The 27,939-nt window shown below is 40.8% G+C and overlaps 4 protein-coding genes across 5 annotated transcripts in view; 2 read left to right on the top strand and 2 right to left on the bottom strand.

The window, feature by feature from the left end:
* foxk1 (forkhead box K1) overlaps nt 1-27,939 on the top strand; it is a 230,364-nt gene that overhangs the window by 172,444 nt on the left and 29,981 nt on the right. The window lies entirely within an intron of this gene.
* Nucleotides 792-9,952, bottom strand: LOC128377512 (cytochrome P450 3A30-like). Its single transcript, XM_053337468.1, has 14 exons — nt 9,831-9,952; nt 9,568-9,661; nt 9,400-9,452; nt 9,090-9,189; nt 8,694-8,807; nt 8,479-8,567; nt 7,841-7,983; nt 7,621-7,748; nt 6,508-6,574; nt 6,239-6,399; nt 6,072-6,139; nt 2,832-2,990; nt 2,436-2,598; nt 792-2,296 (listed from the first exon to the last, which is right to left on the bottom strand). The coding sequence occupies exons 1-14, from the start codon at nt 9,899-9,901 to the stop codon at nt 2,213-2,215; spliced, it is 1,494 nt and encodes a 497-aa protein (XP_053193443.1). The 5' UTR covers nt 9,902-9,952; the 3' UTR covers nt 792-2,212.
* On the top strand, nt 10,665-15,949 carry LOC128377472 (cytochrome P450 3A40-like). Of its 2 annotated transcripts, XM_053337433.1 has the most exons (13): nt 10,665-10,813; nt 10,903-10,996; nt 12,145-12,197; nt 12,372-12,471; nt 12,565-12,678; nt 13,123-13,211; nt 13,314-13,462; nt 13,612-13,739; nt 13,819-13,894; nt 14,022-14,182; nt 14,611-14,837; nt 15,160-15,322; nt 15,635-15,949. In XM_053337433.1, exons 1-13 carry the CDS (start codon nt 10,743-10,745, stop codon nt 15,722-15,724), a joined length of 1,515 nt encoding a protein of 504 aa, XP_053193408.1. In that variant the 5' UTR covers nt 10,665-10,742; the 3' UTR covers nt 15,725-15,949. The 2 variants fall into 2 exon arrangements, with proteins under 2 accessions (XP_053193408.1, XP_053193401.1); XM_053337426.1 differs by having other exon boundaries at nt 12,372-12,678.
* On the bottom strand, nt 18,157-27,439 carry LOC128377523 (cytochrome P450 3A27-like). The gene is made up of 14 exons (XM_053337478.1): nt 27,318-27,439; nt 27,053-27,146; nt 26,885-26,937; nt 26,575-26,674; nt 26,166-26,279; nt 25,951-26,039; nt 25,312-25,454; nt 25,092-25,219; nt 23,970-24,036; nt 23,701-23,861; nt 23,534-23,601; nt 20,325-20,483; nt 19,786-19,948; nt 18,157-19,646 (listed from the first exon to the last, which is right to left on the bottom strand). Exons 1-14 carry the CDS (start codon nt 27,386-27,388, stop codon nt 19,563-19,565), a joined length of 1,494 nt encoding a protein of 497 aa, XP_053193453.1. The 5' UTR covers nt 27,389-27,439; the 3' UTR covers nt 18,157-19,562.

The following is a 27,939-nucleotide window of genomic DNA, read 5'->3' as shown; positions in this document are numbered from 1 at the left end:
ATTAAAGTTCGTCCTTTACACGCCCTCATTCTCAAATGTATAATGATGATATACAACTTAATAAATCCACAGTGAACTCTCCCCTTGAAGCAGCTCTAGGTAGCTTCTCACCTAGTTCAACACACCTGCACACATGTGACTGGTGAGTCATGTTTGTGTGATACTATATCAGCATGTACTCTCATGCACTGGCTTCCTTTGACCCACTAAAACTGTTAACTCTGGCTTCAGTCTTTACTTGTGTTGAAAGTGCTGGACCCTGTTTTACTAGTTACCTGTCTGAGTTTTATTTCAAGATGGTAACAGAATTAATATAAAAAACCTTCAACCCCCTTGTGACATCCAGTTGGTGTCAGATCCTTCAACAGGTCCCTGTTTTCAGTCCAGGCTGAAGATGAAAAGTGATAACATTAGATTATCTTTACTTAAAGAGCAAGCATGTCTTTATATAATATTCCCCGAAATCACCAGCTGTTAATCAATCCGCTCATTCTCACTGGCCACAATAAAATGTACAATTATTCAAGTCTGTCAAAAAACAACAGTCAGGTGCCCATGAAGAGACCCCTTCATAATGCCCTATTAATGTAAGTGATGGGAAACAAAAGCCATAACCCTCCTACTGTACAAAAATGTATTTAAAAGTTTATCATATTAATAATAATGAAGTAAAATAATTAGTTAAAATAAAGAGAGCAAAGATATGTGTTTTATTTTATTATCACAGACAAATGAAACCTCATATTATATTCAGAAAGATTTTTAAATACATTTTTTCCTCAAAACGACGACTGTACCACTTACATTGTAAGCGCATTAGTAGGGGATCTTGGTGAGTACGAATAGGAGGGATAACAAGAAAAAACAGTTTGATTTCATTCACTTGGCACCTGACCGTTGTTTGTTAAGACAGACTTGAACTTTAAGCAAGAAAACACAAAGGGAAAATCGGTCATTCCCACTTTATAATTTTTTATTTTATCACCAGTATAGACAATATGAACAATTAAAGCAATTTGATTGGTTGATTTGCTTCTCCATTAATAAAATTAAATGAAACACCTTTATGGCCACTAGCAATTTCATTGTATTTTAAGTGCATTGAAAAAAAGGCATCTTATCTTTAAAGGTAATGCAAAGCCACAGAAGTGTGAACACAATATACAAGTCTTTCAGAGATTAACTAAATATTGAATGTTAGCATTAACGCCTTAGGTATTTCACTCTGTTACATCATACTGGAGTGTTTTTCTGGTCATTAAGCACATGAGTGTGTTGCTTCTTTGTTTTATCTTTTTTATTGTACAGATTTTACCCTCTTTCTTATTCCTTGTTTCAAAGATTGAGAGATGAGGTGGTTGAGTAATTAGCTCTGTAAAGCAAGGCAGCTTTATTTATATAGCGCTTTTCATACCCAGGGGCAACTCCATGTGCTTTACATAAAAACAAACATTTGACAGTAAGTATTGGAAGCATAAAGACATACAATTAAAAAGATAAATAAATAAAACGTATGACTCTTTTAAAGTACATCATAAGCACATGACAAGAGGAACGTTTTTAACCTGGATTTAAAAATGTTCACATTTGGGGCTGATTTCAGTTCTGCTGGTAGTTTGTTCCAGCTGTGTGCAGCATAACAGCTAAAAGTTGCTTCATCATGTTTAGTCTGAACTCTGGGCTCCACTATCTGACATCTGACACTATCTGAGTCAGTAGATCTCAGAGGCTGTTTAATGTTTTTTTTGTGGGAGTCCAGTCAGAAGACCATGACAGTAGTCGAGTCTACTGGAGATGAAAGCATGAATCAACTTCTCCTGGTCTGTTTGAGACATAAAACCCTTCACTCTGGATATGTTATTAAGCTGATAGAAGGCTGTTTTGATGATTGATTTGATGTGACTGCTGAAAGTCAGATCTGAGTCTATCAGCACGCCAAGGTTTCGGTCTTGGTCTTGGTCTTTAGTTTTTAGAGAGAGTGTTTACTATCAGCAATCCTCTTATCTTTATCGCCAAAAACCATGAACTCAGTTTTGTCCTGATTTAATTGAAGGAACTTCACAGCTAAAACAATCCTGGATATTTAAGTGTGAAATATTGCTTGTTGTTGTTGACGTGAATGTGGATTATATATGAATAGATGGTTATTAACATGTGCGTGATACGATTTATCTTACGAATCATGTTCTATTTCTTTATGGTTCACATTTCCTCATGCGTTGGAACGTGTCACCACTTTTAGTTTGATTGGTCGTAGAGGTCCTAGGAGGCCTTGAGGGTCCATCTGCAAAGGTATCTGAGAGAAGGACAAATTCAACATATCAGAACCATCTTGCTCCCTCTTAATGCTCTTAACATTGTCCTTTAAGTGTCTTTTTATGTGGAAGCAATCATGTAAACCACATGAACTTAAATATTTAATTATGGTGTATCACCTCTGTCTCCTTGCAGACCGAGAAGCTGTAGCGCTGTAAAACTTCCACCAAGGCCAGTTTGACCAACACCAGAGCAAGTCGCATCCCCAAACAGTTCCTTGGCCCGACCCCGAATGGGAGGTAAGTGTACGGGTTGATGTTTTGCTTGTTCTCTTTACTAAATCTAGAAAAACAAAAACAAATGGAAATTCAACATTTTTTTGCATACATGACACAAAAAACATTAATTTTATTCTGAATTATTTTGCATCCCAAAAGTTGTATTTAGACTAGAAATAGAAACATTTTCATTTTAGGAATGCATGCTCAACTCTTGTAGCCCACTGGCAAGAAACGATTCAAATTTGTTTGAGTGACCTGGAAATATAAGTTGTACTTGGAAATTTTGGCAGCTACCTCTCAGGTTTGAACTCCTCTGGGTCCGTCCACAGCTCGGGGTCACGGTGCAGAGCATAGACTGGAACCATAACACCCATGTCCTTGGGGATTGTGATTCCTTTGATCTGGACAGTTTCTTTTGTGGTTCGCTCCAAACGTGCTGCTGGGGGGTAAAGCCTGACGACAAAACAAGAATATTTTTCAGTGTTTTGTTTTTGTTAATCCGTTTTACATCCAATCCTATCTTCACTTCGGTGATACCCCTTCGATTTTATCTAGTGACATTCACATGAGCTGATATATGCCAACACGCTAAACTAATTTGGCAAGCATTGTCAGCACTTGCTGAAAATCAGCATGTTAACATTTTCCTTTGTTAGCATCAGCATATTACATTACCGCACTCATTACTCTTTATTTCTGAGACTCAAATATCAAAGCCTTAATTATACCTGTGAATTTATATGAATCTATTACAAAAGACTTTTGACCACTAATGACAAATAGACTCTAAAACAATCTCAACACAACCCTGTGATCCTTTACAATATTTTATGAGTAACATATTTGCGAACAGTTGCCTATAAATCCAGCAGACACACAGCAACATGAACATCCTGTTGGAGTCACATTTCTGGCTATTTGACAAATGTAAGTCCAATATTCAAGACATTTGATGCAGGTAATGCACTGTTTGAGGTGTTGCCTGGAAATAGCTGCTGATGGTTTCTGTGGCGGTTAATGAAAACAATGAAAACTAAATATACAGCAAAAGTGCTGTCAGAGCGACAAAACCAGCTGCTTAAGGGACCAGTGTGTAGGATTTAGTGGCATTTAGCAATGAGATTACAGATTGCAGGCTTGTGGAAGTGAAACTTGTGAAAAGTACAAAAGGCCCTCCTAGAGCCAGTGAATGGTTTGTCCGTTCTAGGATACTAAAGATAGTGGTATAACATGGAGGGCTCCATGGAAGAGGACCCACTCCATATGTAGATATAAAGGGCTCATTCTATGGTAACAAAAACAGGGCGGGCACAGCCTGAAGAGGGGACAAGGGACCCTGCTCCCACAGACTCACCACCAGTGGGAGGGGCCAATGGGGTCAGGTGCACTGTGAGCTGGGCGGCAGCCGAAGTCCTTGGCGGTCCGACCCTCGGCTGCAGAAGCTAGCTCTAGGGACGTGGAACGTCACCTCTCTGGTGGAGAAGGAGCCTGAGCTGGTGCGCGAGGTTGAGAAGTTCCGGCTAGATATAGTCGGCCTCACCTCAACGCACAGCAAGGGCTCTGGAGCACTGGAAAGCACTCCCTCTGGGGATTCCCTCGTTCTGCTGGGGGACTTCAACGCTCACAGTTCGATGATTGACTTTTTTTGGACACTCGGGTGAAGAGAGGGGCGGAGCTGTCAACTGATCACCACCTGGTGGTGAGTTGGCTACGATGGTGAGGGTCTGCAGGCCAAGTGTAGTGTAGTGCAGCTGCGGTGGTCGCTGAGGCAAAAACCTGGCCATGGAAAACGACTTCCGGACAGCTTCGAAGAGGTTCTGGACCACCATCCGGCGTCTGAGAGGGGGAAGCAGGAGCGGGAAGCAGTGCATCGTCAACACTGTGTATGGTGGGGACGGTGCGCTGCTGACCTCGACTCGAGATGTTGTGGACCGGTGCAAGGAATACTTCGAAAACCTCCTCAATCCCACCTATACGCCTTCCGGTAAGTAAGCAGAGCCTGGGGACTCGGGTGTGGGCTCTCCAATTTCTGGGGCTGAGGTCGCCGAGGTGGTCAAAATGCTCCTCGGTGGCAGGGCCCCGGGGGTGGATGAGATCCACCCTGATTTCCTCAAGGTCCTGGATGTTGTGGGGCTGTCATGGTTGACACGACTCTGCAGCATCGCGTGGACATCGGGGGCAGTGCCTCTGGATTGGCAGACTGGGGTGGTGGTCCCTTTTTCCCTTTTTTTAAAAAGAAGGATCAGAGGGTGTGTTCCAACCGTCAGATAGTCGAACCTCGGATTCAGGAGGAGCAGTGTGGTTTTTGTCCCGGCTGTGGAACTGTGGACCAGCTCTACACCCTCTGCAGGATCCTTGAGGGTGCATGGGAGTTTGCCCAACCAGTCTACATGTGTTTTGTGGACTGTGTCCCTCGTGGAGTCCTGTGGGGGGTTCTCCCGGAATACGGGGTACCGGACCCCCTGATACGGGCCGTCCGTTCCCTGTAAGACCAGTGTCAGAGCTTGGTCCACATTGCCGGTAATAAGTCGGACTTGTTTCCAATGAGGGTTGGACTCCGCCAGGGCTGCCATTTGTCACTGATCCTGTTCATAATCTTTATGGACAGGATTTCTAGGTGCAGTCAGGGCGTTGAGGGGGTCCGGTTTGGTGACCTCAGGATTGCGGATGATGTCTTGTTGGCTTCATCAGACCATGACCTCCAAGTCTCACTGGATCGGTTCGCAGCCGAGTGTGAAGCGGCCGGGATGAGAATCAGCACCTCCAAATCCGAGTCCATGGTCCTCAACCGGAAAAGGGTGGAGTGCACTCTTCGGGTCGGGGATGAGATCCTGCCCCAAGTGGAGGAGTACAAGTACCTTGGGGTCTTGTTCACGAGTGAGGGAAGGATGGAGCGTGAGATTGACAGGCGGATCGGGGCGCCGTCTGCAGTAATGCGGACTCTGCACAGATCCGTCGTGGTGAAGAGAGAGCTGAGCCGAAAGGCGAAACTCTCGATTTACCAGTCGATCTTCGTTCCTACCCTCACCTATGGTCATGAGCTTTGGGTAGTGACCGAAAGAACAAGATCGCGGGTACAAGTGGCTGAAATGAGCTTCCTCCGTAGGGTGGCTGGGCTCTCCCAATAGGGTGAGAAGCTCGGTCATCCGGAGGGAGCTCGGAGTAGACCCATTGCTCTTCCGCGTTGATAGGAGCCAATATGGTGGCTCGAGCATCAAATTAGGATGCCTCCCTGGTGAGCTGTTCATGGCACATCCCACCGGTAGGAGACCCTGGGGAAGACCCAGGACACACTGGAGAGACTATGTCGCCTCGGGATCCCCCGGGAAGAGCTGGACAAAGTGGCTGGGGAGAGGGAAGTCTGGGCTTCCCTGCTTAGGCTGCTGCCCCCACGACCCGACGCCGGATAAGCGGAAGAGGACGGTAATGGTAATGGTTTCCCAAACTATTTTTGAATTGCTATGAAAACATCTTGACTTAAAATCACATCATCAACCTGCGCAGATATCAACTAGCACAAAAAAACCTTGTTACCTCAGACACTCATTGACGACACTGTCTAGGTACTCCATCTGCATCAGAGCTTCATATTGGACTGGACCCTTTAAAAATGTTACAAATTAAAGTTTGGTTAAAAGCAATTGTGAAAAACTGTAATTTCATGACATGAAGGTCTTCAGTACAAGAAACTCCTGATATACCTTATCAGGGAAAGTAGAGTCTATCTCCTCCTGCAGGCGTGTCATGATTTCTGGTTTTAATGCCAAATTGTAGGCCAAGAAGTTGAGAGTGGTGGCACTCGTCTCGTAACCAGCAAGCAAAAAGATTGTCAGTTGGGAATTGATCTCATGATCAGTAAGACCTGTAAGGTGGGGAGATGAAAAGAGATGTCAAACCTTTGGGGTACATACATCTGTGTGTAGATTTGTGTTTCTGTGTTTCTATGTGTGTTTTATCAAAGTGTAATTACCATTATTCTGCTTTTCCTTATTGGCCGTCTGAGGGTTGATCATATGTTGTAGCATATCTCTTGGAACCTGACAAGATCACATAATTGATATGCATTTATTCATTTTTCATTTAATATGTGGGATTATTTAAAAACTTCTGTAGTATGACAATATGTACCATAAAATAACATTTAAAGTATATCACATAGAACTTAAGATCTCTGCTTTTATTAGGCCATGACATTTGCTGGCAATGCTGCAAATTAATGATCATTAGATTTTTTTTTGAATATTTTGAATTATTTTTGCAAACTGTGATTGTGATGAAGTAACCTAATTGATCAGAGATTTAATATACTGTTATTACCCAATATATATTATTCACTGAGCTGAGAAATACCAGTTTATAAAACAATCTCACCTCAAGGATCTTCATCAGTAGATGGAGTTATCCCAGTTGACATGGCAATTGACTTATCATTCTTATAGGCAGAAACAGCATCTCATTCATCATCAAGAAAACAATATAGTATGATTGAAAGCTCCCCATTGGGTGGGGAGTTGATGATGATGATGTTGATGTTGACAATGATTGTGTTGATGATGATGAGTGCACTTACGCACATACGCACTTTATGCCATGCACTTTTAGGGTAGCCACCCTACATATATAATGCACTTTATGACGCAGCATGGAATGATGATGGGGATGATGATGAATTGTGTAGCTATTTTACTGTTTTCATTTTTCTGTATTGTATGAATGTCTCTCACAGCCAAATTTACCTGCGGGTACAAATAAAGAAATCTAATCTAAATCTAATCTAACAACACCTACTAAATGGAGATTGTTTTGTCAACTACTGTTTCCAAAGTCAGGAATGAATTAAAATCTCACCTTTTAAGCCAACGTGGATGAGAAGTTTCAACATTTAACTGAGCTAACTTTGTGTGCTAAGATCATTTGATACAATCCAAAGCTCCCAAAACCGCCACTTAATGGCCCATGAGGTGAGACTGTTTTGTCAACTATCTAAAAATGGTTTCTCACTTATATTTCTGGGAAATTCTACCACATCATGATATACATTATGTCACCATCTTTTTTGTGTTGTGTGTTTTCTCCCCCAAACCTGATGTGAATTCCTGTCGCGATCTTCTCGGACCTTTTTCAGAAATGCTCGACAGAAATCAGTTGAAGACTTAGGGAAGAAGGAGGCACCCAGTAGCTCCAAGAGAGGAAGAAAGATGGGAAAACAGGCTGAAAAAGAAAAGGGGGTAAAACAGTAATAAACCACAATTGGTTATATTGATATAAGGAAAGCGAGGTAGCATGGAAGTGTAGTGTTGTACCTTGAAAAATGAAAAGTAGAGGGGAGAATCTGAACATCTTGCCGGCGTGGTTGATGAGGGGACCTGAAGGGTTGCTGAATGAGTCCAAATCCACACTGAATACCGTGCTCGCCATCACATCTATACTGTACGGTCCAAAGAAGCTGTGATACAAGCATGACATTAATCACTCATTATTAATCAGTGGTTGAAATTAGATTCATGGCGGCATAGCAAAGTAATGCCAGTTTAAAAATGATATCATGATCAAATTATTTGGTGCCTACATTAACAGCCAGGCTTTCTTAATCAAAGGAGAGAAATTATTTCCATTATATTTGGCACTACAGTGGGGGATAGATGACCAGCTAACTACAAGCATGTTTTGTTCTGTTTTTGTCCGATCAAATTTCTACATCCATTCACAGAAGCTATACACTCCTTATAAAGTCTACCACTCATAAAAAACCTGAAATCAGTTGACTTCAAGGTTTCATTTTTGTGAAGTGAAAGTTTTAACTCGGCTTAGGGAAAGAGGGTTTGGGTTGGTTGGAATTTAGTCAAAGGAAAAATATTGTTCTGTTATTAAGCACATGTTCTGGTTGAGGATGCAAAAGGGAATACTTGGTGTGAACATTTCGTAACCATTTACTGCTCACTCTTTTATGGCAATAACTTCAGCATTGTCTGCCTTGGACCTCAGGCTGTCAGTCAGTCTGCGGGAGTGGTGCTTCATGGTGCTAAACATCTTAGAAAGAGGAATAAAGTGCAAGATGAATTCATCACAGCAGGGTTAAAGAGATAAGATAAAGGGTTAGGGTTAGATAAGAAGAATATGATGTAAAGAATGTAGGACTGGTTTTGACAACTTTACCTCTTTAATACGACCAGAGGCAAAAGAGGGAGACAGGATGTTACGAATCCGCCTCCACTGATCATCTTCAGCAATAGACACCGAATCATAGAGGTCTCCGTTCAGACGCAAGTTCTAAAGAAGCACAGTGGTCATATCATGAGTTTGTGTGCTTATAATTAATGTTGTAGCTCTCTGTGTGAACTGGCACAAAGACAAAGAGTTCTTAATGGCTAAACTTGTAATGCGTGTAAATTTAGTGGTAAAGTTTGTGTTTATTTATGTCAGAGCCTATGGGAATTGTAATGTAAAAAAAATGATCAGTGAATAACTTTTCCTGTATCACTTGACAGTGCACCACAATCTTCTGTCTGAGTTGCTTTCATTCCACTCAATGTTCATCTAGTGTGTTCTCACCCGCCGGTTGGTAAAGTAGGTGAAGCACTCCTTAACAAGGATGATTTTCAACATGTCAGGATCCATCACAACCAGCACAGGCCTCCTGAACTCATAGGTGCTAGACATTGAGCATGTAGTTAAAAGCTGTTGTCGCTGATTTAAAATAAGATCAGTGCAGTGGGAGAATATACTGCCATTCATAAACAAGCAATCAGTGAGAAGTCCAAGGGTCAATACCAGCCAAATGAACGATGATAATGCAATACAATAGGAAGCTGGGTGTTAGGTCACTTCTTATATTTACACTTAAAAGGTTTTGTAGACTCACCCCCACACTCTTCCATACTTTTGAGCGCCCCCATGGTCATCTAAGTAGTAAACCTCGTAACACACAAGATACATTTTCATCCGTTATTGCAAATCACATCATTGTCAGTGTCTGAAAATCAAATTAGCCCTTTAAATTTAGATATATGATTAATAAGGTTTTCCATACAGAGTTGAACCTTCCAATTGTGCCCCAGTACATCCATGGCTTGGGACTAGGGACCCCAATCTTCTCAAATACCCCAAAGGTCCAGTGACCATACCTGTACAGGACAGAAAGAAACGTAAAAAAAAAACCAAGTGATCTGCTACAAATCCAGCGTTTTTGTAGTTAACTCTGGTGCTTTGGAGCAAGTCTGAACTTTGACCAATTTCACCTGGAGTAGCCTATAAATAATCTATTTTTGACTAGAATCAATCCCTGATCCTTACATGATAAATATGCAAATAAATGCAATTAGTAGAATCCATGTTTCTAAAGAAAAGAAAGGAAGAAAGCCCATAGTTCCTCCTCTTGCTTGACTAAGCTGTGACGATATGGTTTTGCACCGAACTCTGACCACGACCACTGTCTTGTTTTCCTTGTTTGGTGTTATGTAAGGACATTTAGCTCCTCCCTTCCTCTGTGCAGTGTTATTGTTGTTGGATCATGTCCAGGTAAAACAATTTCACAGCCGCCCGCATGTCTATAAACATTTTTGTTTAATTTTTGGCCATTTATGCCAGAAGATACAGTGTTGGGAAGTGCGCATTGTGACATTTCTTTTATACCTTCACTGAATCAAGTAGTCCGGCGTTAATATGCATATGCATATATAAGGAACACAGTTGAAATCATGCCAACGGGACTAAATATGGAAAGAAAAAAAGGTCAAAATAAAGAAACAGCTACATAAATATCTTTTATGTTTGTTTGTATTTTAGAAATCGAGGTACTTGATATCAGCTGTAAATTATGGGAGATGTTTTTTTTGTTTTTTACTGGACAACTTGGATCTGTGAAGTGCACACTGAGACGCCCACACAGTCCGTGACACTTGAACACAGTCCATGAACTTTGCGTGTGTTCCTCCTGTTAAACAAACACAAATATAACAATTTGGGTCACAAATTTACAGCATCATAGCTGATATGGAGAATAAATCTGATAATTAGTTCATGTGATCGGTCTCTATCTGTCAATTATCCACCTGAAGCTGCCTGCTGCCATTGGATCAACTCTCACACACTCTCCTGAGGTATGCAACAAGTGTATGCAGCAGGAGATAAAAGCCTTCAGTCCTGATGTGATGTGTCAGAGAAACTTGTGTCGCCGTTGAGAGAAGAAAGAGAAAACGTGCAGAGATGGGCTACTTTCCATATTTCTCAGCCGAGACATGGACCCTTCTGGTTGCGCTCATCACGCTGATCTTCGTGTAAATATCTAAGAACATGTCCAAGTATTTGTACTGCCTTTGTTTAACTGTTTGCTTGATAAAAAAAAACTCTCCTCTTCTCTTCACAGGTATGCCTACTGGCCATATGGAGTATTTAAGAAATTAGGCATCCCTGGTCCCAAACCAGTCCCCTTTTTCGGCACTATGTTGGCCTACAGAAAGGTTGGTAAATATAACTTTTTTGGAAATAAGAATAGCCTTACAATTTAACCGGAAGTGGGTAGCCTATAAATAGTGCAAAGTGCAAAGTACATGGATTTCTCAGATTTTAGCTTCTGAGGGAAAAGAGACCAAATAGCTAGTTTGGACTTCATAAATACATTTTGTAGCATTGTTAATCATGATTTATCACATTTGTAATGTATGTTTAAAATTCTATGATTTTGCATTTCATAACAGTTTTAAGTCCACATTTACAATGTGAACCAAATCTTGTCATGCCTACTTCAAAAATATAGCTTGCCACAAACCGAAAAGAAATACTACCACAACACTATGGTCTTGAGATAGGAGACAATTTCAGTGCCTATTCTGTGAAATACATGTTTTGGAAGGATTACACTGTGTATACAGTATATACACAAAATGTACAGTGCATTATGATGCAAGTGCATAACAACAACAACAACAACAAAAATAGAAAATTAAGGGGCTTGCCACATTGAAATGACACGGCACAACACTATGCAGAAACATGTTCTCACACTCACAAGTTGCAGAGCGATGGGACATTAAAGGAAAGTCACAACACTCAGCTCAGACAGAGCAAGAATATGACAGCAGCAACAAGACTCCTCTCATACCAAGACATGCCGTGCATTGCTCACAGTTTACAGAGGTCAATTGTATAAGTACCTAATTATTCCATTTTGACAATCAAGTTCCCATTTTACCAATAGCAGCTAAAAAGTGGGATCAACATGCTTAAAGTATTTCAAGTATGATATCAAAGTTTTACCATTATTATTATTATTTTTATTAGGGCCCGAGCGCTGACCAGCGCGAAGCCCTATTGTATCTGTAAACCGACATGCATGGGGTGGCGAAGGCCCGTTCATTGCTGCTTCCAGCTTCAATTATTATTATTATTATTATTAGTTAAAAGATTGGTATCAGCAATGAAGTGAGGTCATTGGGATGATTGTACCAAATCCAGTTCTGATTCATATTCCCTTCATAATTTAGCATTACGATCTTTTAGGGATTTTCCTCTAGGGAAAAAAAACATGCAACAAATACCAAATATCACCAAATGAAGTTGACTGTGCATTTAAATGAAGTTAATAATCTGTATTTACTCTCAAACCTAGGGATTCACTAACTTTGATCAGGACTGCTTCAATAAATTTGGAAAAACATGGGGGTAAGTATACTTGTTGCATATATGTATATATTATGAGCATTCACATCTTATCTGTCTACTTGTAGTTTATGGATATCTCTGTACAGTGTTGTATGTACCTGCTTTATTCTAGATTTGCATTTGAAGTCTGGTGTGTTCAATTTTCTTTTCATATTTCTTTTCTATTCTTATTAGCATTTTTGATGGTCGTCAGCCTGTGCTGTGTGTAACAGATCCTGCCATGATCAAAACCGTTCTGATAAAGGAGTGTTACTCTTTCTTCACCAACCGCAGAGTATGCATACACACTATTCTATACAACTCAGTCTTATTCAGTCACTCATTATGGTCGCTGTTTTTATGCAGATGTTTTATAATTCCCCTACAGAACTTCCGCCTGAATGGGCCTCTGTACGATGCTGTGTCCATCGCTGAGGATGATCATTGGAAGAGGATTCGCAGTATCCTTTCTCCCTCTTTCACCTCTGGAAGACTGAAGGAGGTACGGCCCATCCTTTGCCTTTTGTTATATATTGAGTAGTATTTTTAAGCAACTCTGTGCTGTAATCTGAAATAAATTAAATTAGATGTAATCTACAGTACATACAGAACACACAAAAACAGCAGGAAGTCTCTACTAGTCTACACATGTATTTATTTCATTATTACTTATTATTATTATTATTATTATTTTATTATTGTATGTTATTATGTAACTAATTAGTCACTTACTATGGCCACAATTGACATGGGATGTGGGGAGGGATAGTGAGATTTTTGCTGGGGATTTCTTTCGCTTTAATGGAGACATAAAGTTGATATACGACTCTGCACTGTCTGCAAAAACTGAATTAAAAAAATTTGGGGGAAAAAAGAAAGTGTAATTACATCAATATTGTATTGATCATGTGCATAACTGCATTTCCTGCCCCTGTCTGTGCCTCAGATGTTTGACATAATGAAGCACCACTCTGCTAACCTGGTCAGCAACATGAAAAAGAAAGCTGACAAAGATGAATCATTGGACTTGAAGGAGTAAGAGCTTTTTTTCAAATTATTTGAAAAACAAAAAACACACAACATAAAAGGATAAATGATATTTCTGATGTGTGCATTTACAGTATTTGTGCTGTTTAGGTTCTTTGGTCCCTACAGTATGGATGTAGTAGCCAGCACTGCCTTCAGTGTAGACATAGACTCACTCAACAACCCCGCAGACCCCTTTGTCACTAACATCAAGAAGATGCTGAAGTTTGATTTTCTCAACCCCCTCTTCCTCATTGTTGGTACGGCATTCTTTTTATTCTTTAAAAGCAATAGTTTATGATCTTGTCCTCCATCGGCATGTTAATCCTAAAATACTGGATGTACAGTTGACACAGTGGCTGTGTTTCCAGTGTCCTTGGTAATTATGTTGCTTTCTGTTCAACTCCAGCCTTCTTCCCCTTCATGGGTCCTGTACTTGAGAAGATGGAGTATTCTTTTTTCCCATCGTCTGTCACAGACTTCTTCTACGCTGCACTGCAGAAGATTAAATCTAATCGAGAAAACAGCAAGCAAAAGGTGTGTGTGTGTGTGTGTGTGTGTGTGTGTGTTTTCTTGAAGTGGTATCCAAACTATTCTTTTGCATGTCTACTTTCAGAGTCGGGTGGATTTCCTTCAGCTGATGATTGACTCCCAGAAAAACAATGACTCCAGTGGCGGAGCACAGGATAAAGGTGACATGCATGTGTACAAGCACATATCAACACAAACACACACACACACACACACACACACACACACACACACATGAAAACACAACTTAAAGCTGTTCTAAATCATGCCTCCTCCTTGCTTTCCCAGGTTTAAATGATCATGAAATCCTTTCTCAAGCTATGTTTTTCCTCTTTGCTGGGTATGAAACAAGCAGCAGTTCTCTCACTTTCTTGGCCTACAATCTGGCTAGAAACCCCCATATCATGAAACGGCTGCAGGAGGAGGTAGACTCCACCTTCCCAAACAAGGTATGTTGGAAGTTAGGAGAGGACAAAATTTGGGGTAACCGGGTCTCAAAATAATCAAAACTAAAGCTGCCTTCATTGTGTTTTGGGCACTTGAGTAAGAAATGTACCACCTGTCATAAAGCAAAGTGCACTATGATACACAGGATCAAGAGGCTTGAGAGTGGAGGGAGATACATGCATGTATACAATATCACCATAATCAAACGAAGGCAAGATTATACATTGCACTATTGTTTTCATGACTTGTAAAAGAGAAACAAGATTTATTTCTACAAACAAAACAACTACAAAACATGTACACAGGTTTAATACCTCTACTTGTCAGTTTATCCCTTCAGCGCCATCTTGTGGTAGCCCCTAACTTTGCCTAATATGATAAAATGGTCTTCTCCTGAATGACGTGTGCATGTGTGTGTGTGTGTGTGTAGGCTCCTGTCCAGTACCAGGAACTGATGCAGATGGAGTACCTCGACAACGTCATTAACGAGTCTCTGCGTTTGTACCCCATTGCGGCACGTCTGGAGCGCGTTGCCAAGGCATCTGTGGAGATAAATGGCATTGTGATTCCAAAAGATATGGTTGTCATGGTGCCCACTTGGCCCCTGCACCGGGATCCTGACGTGTGGCCCGAACCAGAGGAGTTCAAACCAGAGAGGTAAAGGATGGGTTTATATGTTAAAATCCAAACTCAACTGAAAAAGTGTGTTTTTATTCTTGTTCCTATAGTTCAATGTTTAATTTTGCAGCATCATGTTCGTGCAGCGTTTGACACTAGAACACTGTTTTCACAGTAGAAAGTTTCTATGTGCACATGATATGATACCATACCAGACACAAGTTGTTATTTAAAGTGGAGCATAAAGAGAGCTTAAAACAAGTCTGGAGGGGATAAAGTTTGTCAGTAAATGACAAGAGCTCCCTCAGACAGCGCATTTTTGTCATTTGTGTTATGAATATATGAATATATGTACCTTCAGGTTCAGTAAGGAAAACAAGCAGACTATTGACCCGCACACGTACATGCCTTTTGGAGCGGGGCCGAGGAACTGCATTGGGATGCGATTTGCTCTTGTGATGATGAAACTAGCAGTGGTGGAGATCCTGCAGAGGTTCAGCTTCCGTATGTGTAAGGAGACAGAGGTGAGGCCACAGATGTTCATCTTTACACTGCTTGTTATTGCTTTTTTATTGGTGTATGAGCAAACTGGTGAAAATGTTATTCATTGCTGGTGTGATAGTGACACCGAGGGTTATATAATGTCATTAGATTTCTGTTTGTCAATCTAAAGATCAACAGCCATTAACTGACAATAAATAACACTCAATAAGCTTTCCGTTCTGTGTGAGAGAGCTCTACACTCTTTGATAGCATGTTGATTGCAGATTTGAAATAAAAGGGCTCAATTTTGAGCATTAATGACTTTGTTCATGTTACATGTAATTTCCCGCCAGGTGCCCTTGGAAATGGATGTCCAGGGCCTGCTGGCGCCAAAACGACCCATCAAATTGAAGCTGGAGGCACGTTCTGAGCAGTCAAACTAAATAACCAACAAGATAAAGGATTATAATTTCAGTTGCATTCTACACAGACATATAATCTATAAAACTATTTGAACATTATTACTGTTTCATTATGCTATCACTTGTCTGTACCTCTGTGTATTTAGTATTTCTGTTCTTATTTCTCTTTTAATTTTTTTACCAAAACTAAACCAAGTGTCAAACACATAATCTCTCTTGCTTTTGTCAACAATAAAGCACTTTATAACTTTTTTTCTTCTGGAGTGCTAATTTGTCCATCCAGGAAAATGTTGTTACACTTATTTAGTTATGCAATCACTGTCAAACCAACATGTGATTTGTAGGTGCTGCAAATGACTTAAATACAGCTGCAGGAGTATGTCAGATATTTTGCAAAGAGATTTTAAATGTATGAATGACAGGGGAACATATTTAAGTAATCAAACATTTTGTACATGTCAGTGAGGTATTATTAGGTGGAAAAATAATGGAAACAACACAGTATACTGTAATACCACACAACAGAACCTCCTACTATATTACCACACAGTAAAATCAGTATTTCTCTGATATTCACCAAAGGTAGTAGGCTGCATTGGCTTTCAGTGTATTTTGCCGTTTTCTCTTCCAGCTTCCTCCCTCTATCCAAAGAGAAAGAGGAGCAGGGAGGAAAAGGGAAGAGGAAGGAAGGAATAAGGAGAAAAGAGCAAAGAGATAAGAACTGGGAAAGAGATTTCCGTAACTCTTTTTACCTTTAACACCTGCTCTAGGACACAGAGAATCTATTAAGACAATATGTTCCTGTTTTGTATTTAAAGCAGCGAAGGTGTTTGCGAAGCTGCAGGGAATTATTTTCCAATGAAGCAAAACTCTACCTCAAAGCTGACAGTATCCATTTATGCAGCGTCACACTGCCGACAGGTTATGCAATGAGTAAATCTGACAATGATTAATTAAATCTTTGATTGATCCCGATTGTGTTTACTCTGTTCGAGCAAACATACAGTGTGTTTACTCTTGACCCACTAAGACTGTTTCAGAGGGTTTTATTTATATTTAATAATGAATACATCAGCCTTAAACGATCAAACAAACATCATTGTTCATGACCAAGCAAACATGATTTTTATATGTTATGTTGTATGTTTTATATTCGATGTTGATATCATTCATATTGTAAGAAAATATAAAGGATTACTGATACATTTATTTGTGAGTCTTACAGGAAAACAGTAATTCTCCTTAACAACTGTAGTAATGCTGTTAAAGTTTTGTTTTGTTTTGTTGGTAATTATTTTTATTAGTGCCCAGCATAACAATCTAAACTTTTTTTTTCATCCCACCCTTCACATCAGGTGTCCTACCCATAACCCAAGCTGTGTGTATAAAGATTAAATCAAGTTAAAGTAACTATGTGCATCACCATGTGGTAACATATACATTGAGTTTCTATAAAACAGTTTGAATACAGTTGAGTTTACAGGAGGAGAGAAACAGTGACGAAAACAAAGAAATAGAAATAAAACAGCAACAGAGTTAACATTGATATGGCCCAGACCGTACCCACCGCAGCCAGACCTGACTATAAAAATGTGGGGGATGGAAAGAAGATAAAAGGAGGTGGTAACAGTCAGTTTAGGTGTGGTATTAAAGTTTGTCCTTTACACGCCCTCATTCTCAAATGTATAATAATGATATACAACTTAATAAATCCACAGTGAACTCTCCCCTTGAAGCAGCTCTAGGTAGCTTCTCACCTAGTTCAACACACCTGCACACATGTGACTGGTGAGTCATGTTTGTGTGATACTATATCAGCATGTACTCTCATGCACTGGCTTCCTTTGACCCACTAAAACTGTTAACTCTGGCTTCAGTCTTTACTTGTGTTGAAAGTGCTGGACCCTGTTTTACTAGTTACCTGTCTGAGTGAGTTTTATTTCAAGATGGTAACAGAATTAATATAAAAAACCTTCAACCCCCCTGTGACATCCAGTTGGTGTCAGATCCTTCAACAGGTCCCTGTTTTCAGTCCAGGCTGAAGATGAAAAGTGATAACATTAGATTATCTTTACTTAAAGAGCAAGCATGTCTTTATATAATATTCCCCGAAATCGCCAGCTGTTAATCAATCCGCTCATTCTCACTGGCCACAATAAAATGTACAATTATTCAAGTCTGTCAAAAAACAACAGTCAGGTGCCCATGAAGAGACCCCTTCATAATGCCCTATTAATGTAAGTGATGGGAAACAAAAGCCATAACCCTCCTACTGTACAAAAATGTATTTAAAAGTTTATCATATTAATAATAATAAAGTAAAATAATTAGTTAAAATAAAGAGAGCAAAGATATGTGTTTTATTTTATTATCACAGACAAATGAAACCTCATATTATATTCAGATAGATTTTTAAATACATTTTTTCCTCAAAATGACGACTGTACTTACATTGTAAGCGCATTAGTAGGGGATCTTGGTGAGTACGAATAGGAGGGATAACAAGAAAAACCAGTTTGATTTCATTCACTTGGCACCTGACTGTTGTTTGTTAAGACAGACTTGAACTTTAAGCAAGAAAACACAAAGGGAAAATCGGTCATTCCCACTTTATATTTTTTTATTTTATCACCAGTATAGACAATATGAACAATTAAAGCAATTTGATTGGTTGATTTGCTTCTCCATTAATAAAATTAAATGAAACACCTTTATGGCCACTAGCAATTTCATTGTATTTTAAGTGCATTGAAAAAAAGGCATCTTATCTTTAAAGGTAATGCAAAGCCACAGAAGTGTGAACACAATATACAAGTCTTTCAGAGATTAACTAAATATTGAATGTTAGCATTAACGCCTTAGGTATTTCACTCTGTTACATCATACTGGAGTGTTTTTCTGGTCATTAAGCACATGAGTGTGTTGCTCCTTTGTTTTATCTTTTTTATTGTACAGATTTTACCCTCTTTCTTATTCCTTGTTTCAAAGATTGAGAGATGAGGTGGTTGAGTAATTAGCTCTGTAAAGCAAGGCAGCTTTATTTATATAGCGCTTTTCATACCCAGGGGCAACTCAATGTGCTTTACATAAAAACAAACATTTGACAGTAAGTATTGGAAGCATAAAGACATACAATTAAAAAGATAAATAAATAAAACGTATGACTCTTTTAAAGTCCATCATAAGCACATGAAAAGAGGAACGTTTTTAACCTGGATTTAAAAATGTTCACAGTTGAGGCTGATTTCAGTTCTGCTGGTAGTTTGTTCCAGCTGTGTGCAGCATAACAGCTAAAAGTTGCTTCATCATGTTTAGTCTGAACTCTGGGCTCCACTATCTGACATCTGACACTATCTGAGTCAGTAGATCTCAGAGGCTGTTTAATGTTTTTTTTGTGGGAGTCCAGTCAGAAGACCATGACAGTAGTCGAGTCTACTGGAGATGAAAGCATGAATCAACTTCTCCTGGTCTGTTTGAGACATAAAACCCTTCACTCTGGATATGTTATTAAGCTGATAGAAGGCTGTTTTGATGATTGATTTGATGTGACTGCTGAAAGTCAGATCTGAGTCTATCAGCACGCCAAGGTTTCGGTCTTGGTCTTGGTCTTTAGTTTTTAGAGAGAGTGTTTACTACCAGCAATCCTCTTATCTTTATCGCCAAAAACCATGAACTCAGTTTTGTCCTGATTGAATTGAAGGAACTTCACAGCTAAAACAATCCTGGATATTTAAGTGTGAAATATTGCTTGTTGTTGTTGACGTGAATGTGGATTATATATGAATAGATGGTTATTAACATGTGCGTGATACGATTTATCTTACGAATCATGTTCTATTTCTTTATGGTTCACATTTCCTCATGCGTTGGAACGTGTCACCACTTTTAGTTTGATTGGTCGTAGAGGTCCTAGGAGGCCTTGAGGGTCCATCTGCAAAGGTATCTGAGAGAAGGACAAATTCAACATATCAGAACCATCTTGCTCCCTCTTAATGCTCTTAACATTGTCCTTTAAGTGTCTTTTTATGTGGAAGCAATCAAGTAAACCACATGAACTTAAATATATAATTATGGTGTATCACCTCTGTCTCCTTGCAGACCGAGAAGCTGTAGCGCTGTAAAACTTCCACCAAGGCCAGTTTGACCAACACCAGAGCAAGTCGCATCCCCAAACAGTTCCTTGGCCCGACCCCGAATGGGAGGTAAGTGTACGGGTTGATGTTTTGCTTGTTCTCTTTACTAAATCTAGAAAAACAAAAACAAATGGAAATTCAACATTTTTTTGCATACATGACAAAAAACATTAATTAAGAATCCTCAAAGGGTTAATAATACATCGGACTGTATCCATCTTCAACCTAAACTTGATTATCTCTCATATTGTTTTATTGTGCCTGCTACACATAGTCAAATGTTTCCAATTCACCCCAAATGAATTTTATTTTAAAATGATGTGATTTCATCTCAAGACTGATCCCAAAAGTTGTATTTAGACTAGAAATAGAAACATTTTCATTTTAGGAATGCATGCTCAACTCTTGTAGCCCACTGGCAAGAAACGATTCAAATTTGTTTGAGTGACCTGGAAATATAAGTTGTACTTGGAAATTTTGGCAGCTACCTCTCAGGTTTGAACTCCTCTGGGTCCGTCCACAGCTCGGGGTCACGGTGCAGAGCATAGACTGGAACCGTAACATCCATGTCCTTGGGGATTGTGATTCCTTTGATCTGGACAGTTTCTTTTGTGGTTCGCTCCAAACGTGGTGCTGGGGGGTAAAGCCTGACGACAAAACAAGAATATTTTTCAGTGTTTTGTTTTTGTTAATCCGTTTTACATCCAATCCTATCTTCACTTCGGTGATACCCCTTCGATTTTATCTAGTGACATTCACATGAGCTGATATATGCCAACACGCTAAACTAATTTGGCAAGCATTGTCAGCACTTGCTGAAAATCAGCATGTTAACATTTTCCTTTGTTAGCATCAGCATTTTACATTACCGCACTCATTACTCTTTATTTCTGAGACTCAAATATCAAAGCCTTAATTATACCTGTGAATTTATATGAATCTATTACAAAAGACTTTTGACCACTAATGACAAATAGACTCTAAAACAATCTCAACACAACCCTGTGATCCTTTACAATATTTTATGAGTAACATATTTGCGAACAGTTGCCTATAAATCCAGCAGACACACAGCAACATGAACATCCTGTTGGAGTCACATTTCTGGCTATTTGACAAATGTAAGTCCAATATTCAAGACATTTGATGCAGGTAATGCACTGTTTGAGGTGTTGCCTGGAAATAGCTGCTGATGGTTTCTGTGGCGGTTAATGAAAACAGTGAAAACTAAATATACAGCAAAAGTGCTGTCAGAGCGACAAAACCAGCTGCTTAAGGGACCAGTGTGTAGGATTTAGTGGCATTTAGCAATGAGATTACAGATTGCAGGCTTGTGGAAGTGAAACTTGTGAAAAGTACAAAAGGCCCTCCTAGAGCCAGTGAATGGTTTGTCCGTTCTAGGATACTAAAGATAGTGGTATAACATGGAGGGCTCCATGGAAGAGGACCCACTCCATATGTAGATATAAAGGGCTCATTCTATGGTAACAAAAACAGGGCGGGCACAGCCTGAAGAGGGGACGAGGGACCCTGCTCCCACAGACTCACCACCAGTGGGAGGGGCCAATGGGGTCAGGTGCACTGTGAGCTGGGCGGCAGCCGAAGTCCTTGGCGGTCCGACCCTCGGCTGCAGAAGCTAGCTCTAGGGACGTGGAACGTCACCCCTCTGGTGGGGAAGGAGCCTGAGCTGGTGCGCGAGGTTGAGAAGTTCCAGCTAGATATAGTCGGCCTCACCTCAACGCACAGCAAGGGCTCTGGAGCACTGGAAAGCACTCCCTCTGGGGATTCCCTCATTCTGCTGGGGGACTTCAACGCTCACAGTTCGATGATTGACTTTTTTTGGACACTCGGGTGAAGAGAGGGGCGGAGCTGTCAACTGATCACCACCTGGTGGTGAGTTGGCTACGATGGTGAGGGTCTGCAGGCCAAGCGGAGTGCAGCTGCGGTGGTCGCTGAGGCCAAAACCTGGCCATGGAAAACGACTTGCGGACAGCTTCGAAGAGGTTCTGGACCACCATCCGGCGTCTGAGAGGGGGAACCAGGAGCGGGAAGCAGTGCATCGTCAACACTGTGTATGGTGGGGACGGTGCGCTGCTGACCTCGACTCGAGATGTTGTGGACCGGTGCAAGGAATACTTCGAAAACCTCCTCAATCCCACCGATACGCCTTCCGGTAAGTAAGCAGAGCCTGGGGACTCGGGTGTGGGCTCTCCAATTTCTGGGGCTGAGGTCTCCGAGGTGGTCAAAATGCTCCTCGGTGGCAGGGCCCCGGGGGTGGATGAGATCCACCCTGATTTCCTCAAGGTCCTGGATGTTGTGGGGCTGTCATGGTTGACACGACTCTGCAGCATCGCGTGGACATCGGGGGCAGTGCCTCTGGATTGGCAGACTGGGGTGGTGGTCCCTTTTTTTAAAAAGAAGGACCAGAGGGTGTGTTCCAACCGTCAGATAGTCGAACCTCGGATTCAGGAGGAGCAGTGTGGTTTTTGTCCCGGCTGTGGAACTGTGGACCAGCTCTACACCCTCTGCAGGATCCTTGAGGGTGCATGGGAGTTTGCCCAACCAGTCTACATGTGTTTTGTGGACTGTGTCCCTCGTGGAGTCCTGTGGGGGGTTCTCCCGGAATACGGGGTACCGGACCCCCTGATACGGGCCGTCCGTTCCCTGTAAGACCAGTGTCAGAGCTTGGTCCACATTGCCGGTAATAAGTCTGACTTGTTTCCAATGAGGGTTGGACTCTGCCAGGGCTGCCCTTTGTCACTGATCCTGTTCATAATCTTTATGGACAGGATTTCTAGGTGCAGTCAGGGCGTTGAGGGGGTCCGGTTTGGTGACCTCTTGTTGGCTTCATCAGACCATGACCTCCAAGTCTCACTGGATCGGTTCGCAGCCGAGTGTGAAGCGGCCAGGATGAGAATCAGCACCTCCAAATCCGAGTCCATGGTCCTCAACCGGAAAAGGGTGGAGTGCACTCTTCGGGTCGGGGATGAGATCCTGCCCCAAGTGGAGGAGTACAAGTACCTTGGGGTCTTGTTCACGAGTGAGGGAAGGATGGAGCGTGAGATTGACAGGCGGATCGGGGCGCCGTCTGCAGTAATGCGGACTCTGCACAGATCCGTCGTGGGGAAGAGAGAGCTGAGCCGAAAGGCGAAACTCTCGATTTACCAGTCGATCTTCGTTCCTACCCTCACCTATGGTCATGAGCTTTGGGTAGTGACCCAAAGAACTAGATCGCGGGTACAAGCGGCTGAAATGAGCTTCCTCCGTAGGGTGGCTGGGCTCTCCCAATAGGGTGAGAAGCTCGGTCATCCGGAGGGAGCTCGGAGTAGACCCATTGCTCTTCCGCGTTGATAGGAGCCAATATGGTGGCTCGAGCATCAAATTAGGATGCCTCCCTGGTGAGCTGTTCATGGCACATCCCACCGGTAGGAGACCCTGGGGAAGACCCAGGACACAATGGAGAGACTATGTCGCCTCGGGATCCCCCGGGAAGAGCTGGACGAAGTGGCTGGGGAGAGGGAAGTCTGGGCTTCCCTGCTTAGGCTGCTGCCCCCGCGACCCGACGCCGGATAAGCGGAAGAGGACGGTAACGGTAATGGTTTCCCAAACTATTTTTGAATTGCTATGAAAACATCTTGACTTAAAATCACATCATCAACCTGCGCAGATATCAACTAGCACAAAAAAACCTTGTTACCTCAGACACTCATTGACGACACTGTCTAGGTACTCCATCTGCATCAGAGCTTCATATTGGACTGGACCCTTTAAAAATGTTACAAATTAAAGTTTGGTTAAAAGCAATTGTGAAAAACTGTAATTTCATGACATGAAGGTCTTCAGTACAAGAAACTCCTGATATACCTTATCAGGGAAAGTAGAGTCTATCTCCTTCTGCAGGCGTGTCATGATTTCTGGTTTTAATGCCAAATTGTAGGCCAAGAAGTTGAGAGTGGTGGCACTTGTCTCGTAACCAGCAAGCAAAAAGATTGTCAGTTGGGAATTGATCTCATGATCAGTAAGACCTGTAAGGTGGGGAGATGAAAAGAGATGTCAAACCTTTGGGGTACATACATCTGTGTGTAGATTTGTGTTTCTGTGTTTCTATGTGTGTTTTATCAAAGTGTAATTACCATTATTCTGCTTTTCCTTATTGGCCGTCTGAGGGTTGATCATATGTTGTAGCATATCTCTTGGAACCTGACAAGATCACATAATTGATATGCATTTGTTCATTTTTCATTTAATATGTGGGATTATTTAAAAACTTCTGTAGTATGACAATATGTACCATAAAATATATATATAAAAAAATATATCACATAGACCTTAAGATCTCTGCTTTTATTAGGCCATGACATTTGCTGGCAATGCTGCAAATTAATGATCATTAGATTTTTTTTTTGAATATTTAGAATTATTTTTGCAAACTGTGATTGTGATGAAGTAACCTAATTGATCAGAGATTTAATATACTGTTATTACCCAATATATATTATTCACTGAGCTGAGAAATACCAGTTTATAAAACAATCTCACCTCAAGGATCTTCATCAGTAGATGGAGTTATCCCAGTTGACATGGCAATTGACTTATCATTCTTATAGGCAGAAACAGCATCTCATTCATCATCAAGAAAACAATATAGTATGATTGAAAGCTCCCCATTGGGTGGGGAGTTGATGATGATGATGTTGATGTTGACAATGATTGTGTTGATGATGATGAGTGCACTTACGCACATACGCACTTTATGCCATGCACTTTTAGGGTAGCCACCCTACATATATAATGCACTTTATGACGCAGCATGGAATGATGATGGGGATGATGATGAATTGTGTAGCTATTTTACTGTTTTCATTTTTCTGTATTGTATGAATGTCTCTCACTGCGAGCCAAATTTACCTGCGGGTACAAATAAAGAAATCTAATCTAAATCTAATCTAACAACACCTACTAAATGGAGATTGTTTTGTCAACTACTGTTTCCAAAGTCAGGAATGAATTAAAATCTCACCTTTTAAGCCAACGTGGATGAGAAGTTTCAACATTTAACTGAGCTAACTTTGTGTGCTAAGATCATTTGATACAATCCAAAGCTCCCAAAACCGCCACTTAATGGCCCATGAGGTGAGACTGTTTTGTCAACTATCTAAAAATGGTTTCTCACTTATATTTCTGGGAAATTCTACCACATCATGATATACATTATGTCACCATCTTTTTTGTGTTGTGTGTTTTCTCCCCCAAACCTGATGTGAATTCCTGTCGCGATCTTCTCGGACCTTTTTCAGAAATGCTCGACAGAAATCAGTTGAAGACTTGGGGAAGAAGGAGGCACCCAGTAGCTCCAAGAGAGGAAGAAAGATGGGAAAACAGGCTGAAAAAGAAAAGGGGGTAAAACAGTAATAAACCACAATTGGTTATATTGATATAAGGAAAGAGAGGTAGCATGGAAGTGTAGTGTTGTACCTTGAAAAATGAAAAGTAGAGGGGAGATTCTAAACAGCTTGCCGGCGTGGCTGATGAGGGGACCTGAAGGGTTGCTGAATGAGTCCAAATCCACACTGAATACCGTGCTCGCCATCACATCTATACTGTATGGTCCAAAGAAGCTGTGATACAAGCATGACATTAATCACTCATTATTAATCAGTGGTTGAAATTAGATTCATGGCGGCATAGCAAAGTAATGCCAGTTTAAAAATGATATCATGATCAAATTATTTGGTGCCTACATTAACAGCCAGGCTTTCTTAATCAAAGGAGAGAAATTATTTCCATTATATTTGGCACTACAGTGGGGGATAGATGACCAGCTAACTACAAGCATGTTTTGTTCTGTTTTTGTCCGATCAAATTTCTACATCCATTCACAGAAGCTATACACTCCTTGTAAAGTCTACCACTCATAAAAAAACCTGAAATCAGTTGACTTCAAGGTTTCATTTTTGTGAAGTGAAAGTTTTAACTCGGCTTAGGGAAAGAGGGTTTGGGTTGGTTGGAATTTAGTCAAAGGAAAAATATTGTTCTGTTATTAAGCACATGTTCTGGTTGAGGATGCAAAAGGGAATACTTGGTGTGAACATTTCGTAACCATTTACTGCTCACTCTTTTATGGCAATAACTTCAGCATTGTCTGCCTTGGACCTCAGGCTGTCAGTCAGTCTGCGGGAGTGGTGCTTCATGGTACTAAACATCTTAGAAAGAGGAATAAAGTGCAAGATGAATTCATCACAGCAGGGTTAAAGAGATAAGATAAGGGGTTAGGGTTAGATAAGAAGAATATGATGTAAAGAATGTAGGACTGGTTTTGACAACTTTACCTCTTTAATACGACCAGAGGCAAAAGAGGGAGACAGGATGTTACGAATCCGCCTCCACTGATCATCTTCAGCAATAGACACCGAATCATAGAGGTCTCCGTTCAGACGCAAGTTCTAAAGAAGCACAGTGGTCATATCATGAGTTTGTGTGCTTATAATTAATGTTGGAGCTCTCTGTGTGAACTGGCACAAAGACAAAGAGTTCTTAACGGCTAAACTTGTAATGCGTGTAAATTTAGTGGTAAAGTTTGTGTTTATTTATGTCAGAGCCTATGGGAATTGTTTTTTAAAAATGTAATGTAAAAAAAATGATCAGTGAATAACTTTTCCTGTATCACTTGACAATGCACCACAATCTTCTGTCTGAGTTGCTTTCATTCCACTCAATGTTCATCTAGTGTGTTCTCACCCGCCGGTTGGTAAAGTAGGTGAAGCACTCCTTCACGAGGATGATTTTCAACATGTCAGGATCCATCACAACCAGCACAGGCCTCCTGAACTCATAGGTGCTAGACATTGAGCATGTAGTTAAAAGCTGTTGTCGCTGATTTAAAATAAGATCAGTGCAGTGGGAGAATATACTGCCATTCATACACAAGCAATCAGTGAGAAGTCCAAGGGTCAATACCAGCCAAATGAACGATGATAATGCAATACAATAGGAAGCTGGGTGTTAGGTCACTTCTTATATTTACACTTAAAAGGTTTTGTAGACTCACCCCCACACTCTTCCATACTTTTGAGAGCCCCCATGGTCATCTAAGTAGTAAACCTCGTAACACACAAGATACATTTTCATCCGTTATTGCAAATCACATCATTGTCAGTGTCTGAAAATCAAATTAGCCCTTTAAATTTAGATATATGATTAATAAGGTTTTCCATACAGAGTTGAACCTTCCAATTGTGCCCCAGTACATCCATGGCTTGGGACTAGGGACCCCAATCTTCTCAAATACCCCAAAGGTCCAGTGACCATACCTGTACAGGACAGAAAGAAACGTTAAAAAAAAAAAACAAGTGATCTGCTACAAATCCAGCGTTTTTGTAGTTAACTCTGGTGCTTTGGAGCAAGTCTGAACTTTGACCAATTTCACCTGGAGTAGCCTATAAATAATCTATTTTTGACTAGAATCAATCCCTGATCCTTACATGATAAATATGCAAATAAATGCAATTAGTAGAATCCATGTTTCTAAAGAAAAGAAAGGAAGAAAGCCCATAGTTCCTCCTCTTGCTTGACTAAGCTGTGACGATATGGTTTTGCACCGAACTCTGACCACGACCACTGTCTTGTTTTCCTTGTGTGGTGTTATGTAAGGACATTTAGCTCCTCCCTTCCTCTGTGCAGTGTTATTGTTGTTGGACCATGTCCAGGTAAAACAATTTCACAGCCGCCCGCATGTCTATAAACATTTTTGTTTAATTTTTGGCCATTTATGCCAGAAGATACAGTGTTGGGAAGTGCGCATTGTGACATTTCTTTTATACCTTTACTGAATCAAGTAGTCCGGCGTTAATATGCTCAAAGAGCTTGAGAATAAGGAAGACAGTTGAAATCATGCCAACGGGACTAAATATGGAAAGAAAAAAAGGTCAAAATAAAGAAACAGCTACATAAATATCTTGTATGTTTGTTTGTATTTTAGAAATCGAGGTACTTGATATCAGCTGTAAATTATGGGAGATGTTTTTTTTTTTTTTACTGGACAACTTGAATCTGTGAAGTGCACACTGAGACGCCCACACAGTCCGTGACACTTGAACACAGTCC

Source organism: Scomber japonicus, chromosome 2 (genome assembly GCF_027409825.1).
Source record: "Scomber japonicus isolate fScoJap1 chromosome 2, fScoJap1.pri, whole genome shotgun sequence".
NCBI classification, from domain to species: domain Eukaryota; kingdom Metazoa; phylum Chordata; class Actinopteri; order Scombriformes; family Scombridae; genus Scomber; species Scomber japonicus.
Note: the sequence above shows the minus strand (reverse complement) of the source record. Positions and strands in the feature narration are given on the sequence as shown.